This window comes from Borostomias antarcticus (genome assembly GCF_949987555.1).
Source record: "Borostomias antarcticus genome assembly, chromosome: 9".
Classification (NCBI taxonomy): Eukaryota; Metazoa; Chordata; class Actinopteri; order Stomiiformes; family Stomiidae; genus Borostomias; species Borostomias antarcticus.
This window is the reverse complement of record NC_140242.1, coordinates 28,621,755-28,631,939: the sequence shown is the minus strand read 5'-3', so window position 1 is coordinate 28,631,939 and position 10,185 is coordinate 28,621,755. Positions and strand designations below refer to the sequence as shown.

Genomic DNA, 10,185 nt, shown 5'->3' with positions numbered 1-10,185 from the left:
GGCGCTCCAGACAGACGGATCTCTGGAAAAAGAAATCCTCAGCAGCCGGAGCAGTTCCATCATTTGGAATCGTGTCAAGTGATGGGATGTAGGAGTAACTGAACATTGGACTTTCTGTTTTGTGGGATCTCTTGTGAGCTAATTTCAGATTTTAAAAACACCAAAAAACAACAGCAACAACAATAGTCTAGAGGAATAATCGCGTTTCCACCCTGTCACAGAATGGATTCAAACTCAGGGATCAAATGTAAAATAGTGGTCGTCGGGGATAGTCAATGTGGGAAAACCGCTTTATTAAATGTGTTTGCCAAGGATTGCTTTCCGGAGGTAAGTAACAATTTATCATTATGGGTGTAGATAACGAGGTGATTACTGCGCGTAAAATCCACGCCAACGACAGATGTCCTAATGGAATCCCCATGTGTCCGTAGGGTTACGTTCCCACGGTGTTTGAGAACTACACGGCCAGTTTTGAAATCGATATGCAGAGAGTTGAACTGCGGCTTTGGGACACTTCAGGTAAGACATCTGCGCAAAAATAACTAACTCAAATACACAATGCAACCTATTACAAATCTATGCGCATCAGCCTGTAGCCTTCTACAGCGCGATTAAAGCCTGGAATTGGTGATTTGAAAGATTACGCAAACGAGCGGTTTACTGTAGGCTAACAGCCCAGTTCAAGATCCTGACGCTGTCTGTCTGGAATGCGCAAAGGAAACAAGCAATGGGTTGATACTGTCAGAACCGTCTCATCCCACCCACATCTTATAGCCCACATTCCCCACAATGTCACGCATTCATAGGGGCATACCAACAGCGGTTTACTCGGAATAAAAATAAAAGTCTTGATAAATGATGAGACTAAAACTATGTATAACTTATTTTATAGCTGTCTATGAGCAGTGCAAGGCTGAATAAGGGTAGCAATGGGAGGCATTGTTTGATGGCCAACAAGTACAAATGTTCACTCTAAATGCTTGGGCAGGCCAGTCCTCTCACATTACTTGTTTTAGAAAAGCTCTCCCCCTCCCACATACCCAGGGCAATCTCCAGGGGGATCTCCAGCCCCAGGTCTGGAGGTAATTACCTCCTCCAGGCTGGCTGGAGGACTGGGCTAACACCCACCCAGCCCCCCTACTGCTGCCATGGGCTAGCCCCCACCCAGGCCCCACCACCCACTCTGAGATGCCTGGCTAAGGGAATGGGCCAGCCTCCACCCAGACCTCCACTCACCCTGAGATGCCTGGCTACGGGACTGGGCCAGCCCCCACCCAGACCTCCACCCAGACCTCCACCCACCCTGAGCTGCCTGGCTATGGTACTGGGCCAGCCCCCACCCAGACCTCCACCCACCCTGAGCTTCCTGGCTATGGGACTGGGCCAGCCCCCACCCAGACCTCCACCCAGACCTCCACCCACCCTGAGCTGCCTGGCTAGGGGACTGGGCCAGCCCCCACCCAGACCTCCATCTACCCCCAGCTGCCTGGCTATGGGACTGGGCCAGCCCCCACCCAGACCTCCACCCAGACCTCCACCCACTCTGAGCTTCCTGGCTATGGGACTGGGCCAGCCCCCACTTAGACCTCCACCCAGAACTCCACCCACCCCCAGCTGCAGCCTGCCAGGTGCCCAGCCTCGGAGCTGCCTGAGTGGGGTGGAGAAGGGCGTGTAGAGGGGGCGGGGGAGTGTTTTCGGGCTGCCTCTGTGACCTCTCAGCTGACTGTGTCGTCCCTTAGGTCCGGCTAGGACACGGCTCAGTGATTAAACCGGAGCTCATCCCCCCCCCCCCCCACACACACACACACACACACACACACACACACACACACACACACACACTCACACCAGGGCAGGCCCGCTAGTGAGGCATTCCACCGGCAGTCCTAATCTCTTGTCATAACAGTAATGTGATGAAGCTGGATTGTTATGATAACCTTGTGGGCCATTCAGTGATGTCTGCGTTGTTTATTATTATCACATAACGAGTCCCGTGTGGGTATCAAGTTCACAGAGTCACACTCGTACCTGGATGCTCTTCAGAGACAGAACTCACCAATCTCTCAACCCCACCTCAACACATTATAATATACCTGCTTCTGTGGGTTCATCTCCTCCGATAGGAATGTGATGTGATTAGGGATGTTAACAGTTAATCGACTATCGATTCATTGCCGATAAGAATTTACTTGAGTAAGATTTGGTTACTCGATTAATTGTTTGTTAATGGAATGGAGCTTCTTTCTTTTTTTTGAATGAATGTTTTCAACGGGAGTTGCGTGAAATGTAATCATGATTTAAGGTCTGACTGCACATGAGGGCGCCACGCCATGTAGTGAAGGCTAATTGGGATGCCGGAAAATTTCAACAACACAACAGAAGACACAAAAATGAAGCGAGCAAAGCGCAGTCCAGCGCAGGACGTTCTTATCAATGAATCGACTATCGTTTGTTAAGGTTAACAGTTATCGATTAATGAAATTCCTTGAAATTTGCAACCCTAGATGTGATGACATCACGGTGTTCTTCAGGTGTCCTCTCCTGGTGATGTCATCGAGTGACCTCATGATGATGCGGGCTAACGCTGGAGTTCCTGTCTGGTCCCCTCACCATCACAACCCTGCTCATTATACTGGAGCTTTCTGGAGCGCCATGCATGAGCAATGGCACCTGAGAATAGCTCTGTGACCCAGTTTGCTGGAAGGTCATTAGAAATACAGGTCCCCCCCCCCCCCCCCCCGTGCTATAGGGAGATCATTGCTGTGGGTAGGAGGCACCCCCCACCCCCCCCCCGCCATTTTAACTCAACCCAATTTACCTATGAATAAACTCTTTACTCTATGAAAAGCAATGAGAGCCTCTGTCTGGTGAGATCATCATTTGAACATTACCACTCATTACATTTTAGGGATTCAGGTTCTAAGATCTCCTTCTTTTCCACACGGCGTCACAATGTCCATTTGTCGCAGTCTCTCCAGTTTCTGGACGTTCCCCCATTTTCATCCACTCCATTTTGAAATACCATTTTAATGTTCCCGTGGAAAACCTTCATTCCAGGGGCAGGCATTCCCAAACCCCTCCTGCGTGGCGGTGGAGACGTTTTAAAGACCAGGCTGTGAAAATAGAACGCTGTGCGCTGTTTGTTTAACATGAGAAACCCGACTCGCTAAACGTGAAGATATGTCATCATTGTTTACATCTGGCCGTGTGGATTCGTTCATGGAAAAACGTGCCGGGATGGTTGTCCGAGCCCAGCACATGTTCAGCAGGGTGTCGGAGCCCAACACGTGTTCAGCAGCGCGGCCGTGTCCAAACGGGCCTCACCGGGACCCCCACGGACCCCCCACGGGCCCTCCTGAGAATTCTGACTGGGCTTATTTGTGTTTAGCTAAATGGAAGTGAAAACTGCAGAAGAGTGACAGTGTCACTGGCATGTTGGGTATATAGGGTTTACCATCTGGCTTCCATTTGTGTATGAAAATATTTTTGGCTTGTGGGGGTTACAAAGTCACTTTCAAAAGTGATTGTTATGACTTTCGGTAATGAAATGAAATAGCATACTTACCTCTGCATTCTTTTGATTCAATGGCGCAATTCAGTAAGCTGGGTTATTCTATACGCCTTTGAATTCAATGGAAAAAGCCCTTTGGCTTAGAAAAATGGCACAACCTTTTCCCTTTGAAAGTGAATTGCTCTAATGTTACAGGAGGCTGTGTGAAAGCAGGGTAGAGTGCCTGTGTGGTACGCTACCAGCAGAGAGGCAGCCAACTCATCACCTGTGGGTAGGGAGGGGCCGAACCCCTAGACCACCCCCGCCTGGGAAACCAAATAATCTCCCGGCTCATTCCTCACACAGGGACAATAGAGAGGTTTCCAGGACATCGCTGCAGGTTTCCTTGTCTCTACCTGGATTGCAATGTGATCCGGAACCTTCCACGGCGGCCCGAGGCCACGGCACATTCCACAGCGCCGCTCTCAAGGAAAACGCTCAAGGGGGAGCTTTTCAGATCGTGTAGCGCTCGCCGTTTGCGTGCGTGTTTTGCAGGAGGATTCCGTGTGTTGGAATGGAAACAGCTGTAGGCAGACCAGCTTGTGTCTGTAAATACCAGCGTGACTGTGTGAGTCAGAGGGTCTGTGGAGCTGGAAGGGGACATGTTTCCCTCTAGAACTCCGAGTCCTGGAAGTCATACTCCATGATGACTCATAAACGGGATGAACAACAACATTGCTCAAGTTTTAAAGTTTTCTTTCTAGGATTGAAGTTTTATTTAAAAATTAAAAATAAATAAAAATAAAACAGTCTCTTGTAATAGTCTCTTTTTGTTTTATGGTACCCTAGTAAGTGGCTTCATGTAGATTTTTCTGAATTACAGGGTCTCCGTACTATGACAACGTGCGTCCTCTGTCCTACCCGGACTCTGATGCGGTCCTCATCTGTTTTGACATCAGCCGACCGGAGACCCTGGACAGTGTGTTGAAGAAGGTGAGTGACCTGATGGGCTTGGTACTGTATATGTCCTGGAAGCTACTGTATATGTCCTGGAAGCTGCATCAACTGGCTTTCCCCCTTTCAGTCAGAGCAGGATGTGTTCTGGTCCCCTTACATGTTCACACAGTCCCTTGACCCTCTCTGAAAAGACCCAGCTTTGTGTTACTGGGTCAAGTGTCCATGGAAAAGTATGGTTAACAGACAGCTTGGGCTGAACCATTGGGAGAGGGAGACGGGGGGGGGCTGGAACCTCAGACGATCATGTGAGGCTGAGTGTCCAAGCGGTGTCTCACCCAGACATGGCTGTTGTACACAGGGTGACCTTTGACCTGTGATGTGACTGAGTCTCAGTATTGGGCCAACTGAGAGGAGTGTGGTCTAGTGAGCAGAGATAGAGAGAGAGAGGGAGAGAGAGAGGGGGGGGGGAAGAGAGAGAGAGAGGGAGAGAGGGAGGGGGGGGGAGAGAGAGAGAGAGAGAGAGGGAGGGGGGGAGAGAGAGAGAGAGAGAGAGAGAGAGAGAGAGAGAGGGAGTAATACTAGACAACATAATCAGCCTGTTTCTCCCTGGCATGTACACGCACGCACACACACACACACACACACACACCTACACATTTTAATTCTTCATTTCGGTCCATGTTTTCTGAAATCTGAAATGCATGGCAGGGGCCTCAATATAATTCCATTGCTGTCATGTTGGGTTGGGTTGTTTAACATGTGTCACATTTCATGGATACAAGTTTCTAGGATGAACTCAATATGCTTACATTCACATACATACTGTACACACACACACATATATCTTGATGGTGTAATATACACAGTAGTGATGTACAGTAAACATACAGAAAATACCACTAACACCAGGGGAGTTATGGGTAAAGAAAACCTCCTCCAAATGCAGCGGCTGCCAATAATAGAGGAGATTGAGCAATATTCAGCATTCTGCCTTGATTCACACTTGATCAACCCCATAATCCTTAGGCCTCTGGCTACTAACCTATGGACATGGCCCAGGCTGCCAAATATAAACACAATTAGCTGCCACTTGTGTGCTAGCTGTATAATGACTGCACCAGTGGCTGGTTGTTTAGAAAGAAACAGTTCTTCTAAACTAGAATCAAAAGTTCAGCCTACTTCCATCCGGAACACTTCACTGTGGTCCTCATCAATCACAATGAGCTCCAGTGAATTAGCATGCACCCACACGCACACACACACACACACACACACACTCCGACAACCCCAGTCCGAACACTCATCCTTCTCTCTGTACTGTTGCTCCTCCAGTGGAGAGGGGAGGTCCAGGAGTTCTGTCCCAACACCAAGATGCTGCTGGTGGGCTGCAAGTCTGACCTGCGCACGGACCTCTTCACCAGGTCCCACAGCAGACAGACGCCAGTGTCATATGACCAGGTAGGCCTTCAATCAATCAATCAATCAATCAATCAATCAATCAATCAATCAATCAATCAATCAATCAATCAATCAATCAATCAATCAATCAATCAATCAATCAATCAATCAATCAATCAATCACTCCAGTGTCATATGACCAGGTAGGCGTTGTGGCTTTGCTATCACTAGGCCTCACTGAATGCTGATATGTATTATATACATATATTATATAACGGTGAGTTCTGGTTCTTGATTCTGATTGGCTGGAAGCCGTGTTAAAATACTTTGTAACACACACCTGGGACCGGATATCATTCCATTTTCAGTATTAATGCGCCTCCCATTTGATCCAATGCATTCTAGTTGTTGTCCCCCTTTTGTTAGGGGAACTAATTCCCTTGGCGGAATTGAGGGAATGATGCTTCGTTTTGAATAAATGTTAATATTTTACATTGCTGTGTGTTTATTTTACACTAATGGCTGTAGTAACCGTTGTATAAAAGCAATAAACCACTCAAGGCCGTGTGTTATAGTGATTTTATAACAGCTAGTCGTGCCTAACAACGCCCCCTAGCTGTTATAAAATCACTATAACACACGGCCTCTCGTGGTTTATTGCTTAAATATATGTTAAGTCTACTGCACTGCCAATTCATGTTTTCTAAAGTACTGGAGGCAATTAAACCAGGCAAGGTTTTTCCCAAAGTGTCAGTTAGTTATACATGTCCAGACAGTGGTCTCTGTCTTACTCAATAATACGGGCCTGTAATCTACCTCCATAAGGGTTGGAACCCCCATCTGAACCCTGACCTCCAGACTGACCTGTTCCCTCTCTTCTCTCCCAGGGCTCCAACACGGCCAAGCAGCTGAGCGCCCCCTACATCGAGTGTTCCTCCCTGCAGTCAGAGAACAGCGTGAGGGACATCTTCCACGTGGCCACGCTGGCCTGCGTCAACAAGAACAACAAGAACGTCAAACGCAGCAAGTCCAGGTCCACCAAGAGGATCTCCACCTCCCACAGCCGAGCAGGCACCCACGGACCCCCCACCGTGGTCTCCGACTTCCAGAAGACCAAAGCCAAGACCTGCACTCTCATGTGATTGGACGGTTGTCTTAGGGTCGCCTGTACCTGGCCAACCGCAGAGACTCTGGATCAGCTGGCTAGAGAGACTATGCAATTGGACTTGGATGGGAGACTTGCGTTGGAGGACCGTGGTGAAGGAGATATACAGACTGCAGTATGTGGAGCTTTGTGCACTATTGAGAATTTGGAAAGTCAGTTCTTACCCTTTGGCTCCCAACACAGTACGGAAGCAGAGATGCTTTTGACGTGTAAAAATGACTTGCGGTATCATGATTCCTCCCAGCCGAATGACGTGGGAGAAAAACAAGGAATAATTGGACTTGTTTTACTTCACTATGAACACTGTTCATTTTGTGGCAACTGTCGGTTGCCACAAAGTGAATGGCTCAAACAAGCCGTGCTCATCATCGGGGAAAATACTCAAATTATGGAGGACATCTTGTGTAAAGTCCAGTGAAAAGACTCAAAGGAGACTACTGTGATGGTGGAGAACGTGTACAGGGCTGGAAAAGCTCTAGGGGCCACAGTTGTGGATCTACAGTCTGCGCTCAGATGGTCTGTTTTCAGAAGACATTTTAGGGGGACATCGTGGTGGATATGACCTGCTAGTTTAGTAAACTGTTCAGTAGCATCTGGGAGTCAGTGTGTAACCCCCTGTAACGTTTGTGCTGTTGAACAGAACTCTGCATGTCGCGTGTTGTATCACCATTCTGTTTTTCATGACTTTCATGATTCATTTGCTTTCCAATTAGTCAGTTCAATTTATATGAAGTTTCATTTGAAAACATAGACCGAGAGGTTTATTTCAGAGCTGTCATTTTACCATTGTAGTCCCGAAGGTGTATGGTTTTATGCTTATAAATGCGTAAGCCTATCCTTGATGCTTTAGTGGTGTATTCATTTAACTGAAGTGCAATATTTCTTGTAAATGGTAAATGGACTGCACTTATATAGCGCTTTTCCACCTTAGCAGCACTCAAAGCGCTTTACAATTCACACACACATTCACGGTAGCTGCCATGCAAGGTGCTAACCTGCTCATTTGGGGTTAGGTGTCTTGCTCAAGGACACTTTGACATGTGGACAGTTGGAGCTGGGATTCGAACCACTGACCCTTCGATCACTGAACTACCCGCTCTACCAACTGAGCTACAGCCGCCCCTCTTGTGTTTTCTGCAGTCCTGTTAGCGTGATCAGTCCTAGCACCGTACGCCTTTTCCCTTCACACGATCAGACATCTTGGTGAGAAGTGAACCAGATAAGATCTGTCCCCGAGTTAGTGAAGACGGGAGAGACTTCCTGCTCTATCGGCTTTTCATGTCGCCGTGGTTATCAGAGCGGCGACTTCGCTAAAGGCTGTTACGCTCTCTCTCTGCCAGCACGCTGCATGTGGTGCACTCTGGGTGAACCTGACCTCTGACCTATCCCTCGCCTGTCCTACAAACCCCATTCCTGTTCATCACCGCTCCCTGGGCCTTTCGACTGGCGGGATCAGCTTCTTACTTGTGCTATGTAGCAATTACCGAAGCAGCATCTAGAGAGTTATGCTCATTATGTTTTCCTCTGACTGGATAAACATTTTTTGGTGTTTGTTCAAATGGTGTAGTTATGTGTGAGGTGTCTGTGAACATGCAAAGAAAAACAGACAGGCTTGAAAGGGAGACTGTTACCTTGATTACACGAATCATGCCTTACTGGGGTGCCAACCGGCAAAATACAGAGCAGATGTTCTACAAACTGTATAATAGTTGCGGCAATCATACAAAACACTTTTTCCCTGGGTGCAGGGAATTGAATCAGGAACAAGCAAAAGGTCACTGGATAATCCTCCACTTAGCTTTTTTATATGGACAATATATTTCTGCTCCAGTATTTGTCGGGACAGTGATTCCCACAGCCTTGGACAAGCGCTGAGGAGATCAGCGATCTGTGTCATTGAATTAAAGTATATTAGGTAAATCATTGCTCAGCTCGTTTAACGCAAGTCGTAGAGCAGCCATTTTGTCAGGGTCGTGTGAGTGTTGTGGTGCTTTGTGTCCTCATCTCATAATGTCCACCTGTAGTTTATAGTTTGTGAGGGAGGGATATTGCTGGTGCAGGATCTACCGTAGAGGAGATGGCAGATTTTCTGCAACAGCAAACATAATGTTACCACGACAGCTGGCTTTTAAAAAATATAATAAAAGCAATTCGACTTTTGAAAGCATGCAAGTCCATGTCCTTCATGTAATACATCGGTGATAATAATACCGCACTACCCCCAACTTTTTACTCAGTAGTTATATTCAGAACAAGATTGTTGCATCACAGCTGCTGTAGCTTCCCACACGCTTGCTTCAAGTTTCTCATCAGTGAAAAGATTATGCCACCTAGAAATACTGTGGACACAGCACTTGTGATGTGATGCTATAAAGTGTCTTCGTATTGATGCCCATTAATCTCTCTCATTTCTTCTGTATCAGTGGCACATTGAGTAGCGCTGATATGAAAACCGAATTGCCAGTGGGAGTTTTATGGGCTAAAATGGTATAATGATGGAGCTTAAACTACCAGCTTGCAATTTCACACCCCATTGCAGAACCCATTAAAACATTACACCGCAATTCCCACTGACTGAGAAAAATGTTTAATTGCAGATATCTTCACCCTAATTCAGTTTTAATGGCAGCTAAGAGCTAACAGACAGACAACAATGTGTTAAAATGACAAACGAGGACATATGAACTATAGTTTGCACTTTTCTAACAATGGCAGCTAGGGGTGTGTACCCCATCACCTTATGCATCTTGCTTCTCAAGCCCCGCTGTCAAGCCAAGCTTTCAGATTTGGTGAGCAGATGTTCCGCATAGAGCTGCTTTCATAAAGATTTACCACAGTCAGCAAAATGGCCGAACGGAGGGTTGGAATGGATGAAGGCGGGGTTAGAATGGATGAAGGCAGGGTTAGGCCCGATGCTCAAATTCCATCAGGAGGGGAGTGTGAATGGATCCTGACAAAGAGCTCCCTGCTGAATAGCTGTTGGCTGAGGGAACGGGGAAATATTCAGTTTGGGCTGAAGAGAAAACAATCCCAGAAAGACACGCCCCGATGTCTCTAGACATGACAGAGAAGAGTGCTAGAGGGATAGAATGATATTTACATAAGCCCAATCCTCAAATATTTTTCACGGAACAAGGTTAAATAACAAGCTTTAAAAAAATAAAAAAAAATACGT

At 47.1% G+C, this 10,185-nt stretch overlaps 1 protein-coding gene across 1 annotated transcript; it reads left to right on the top strand.

The window, feature by feature from the left end:
• Positions 1-217: 217 nt before the first annotated feature.
• On the top strand, positions 218-6,987 carry LOC311313020 (rho-related GTP-binding protein RhoE-like; the record flags this gene model as incomplete). The annotated part of the gene is made up of 5 exons (XM_084443042.1): positions 218-327; positions 432-519; positions 4,374-4,483; positions 5,780-5,905; positions 6,733-6,987. The coding sequence occupies exons 1-5, from the start codon at positions 223-225 to the stop codon at positions 6,985-6,987; spliced, it is 684 nt and encodes a 227-aa protein (XP_084299168.1). The 5' UTR covers positions 218-222.
• Positions 6,988-10,185: the final 3,198 nt, after the last annotated feature.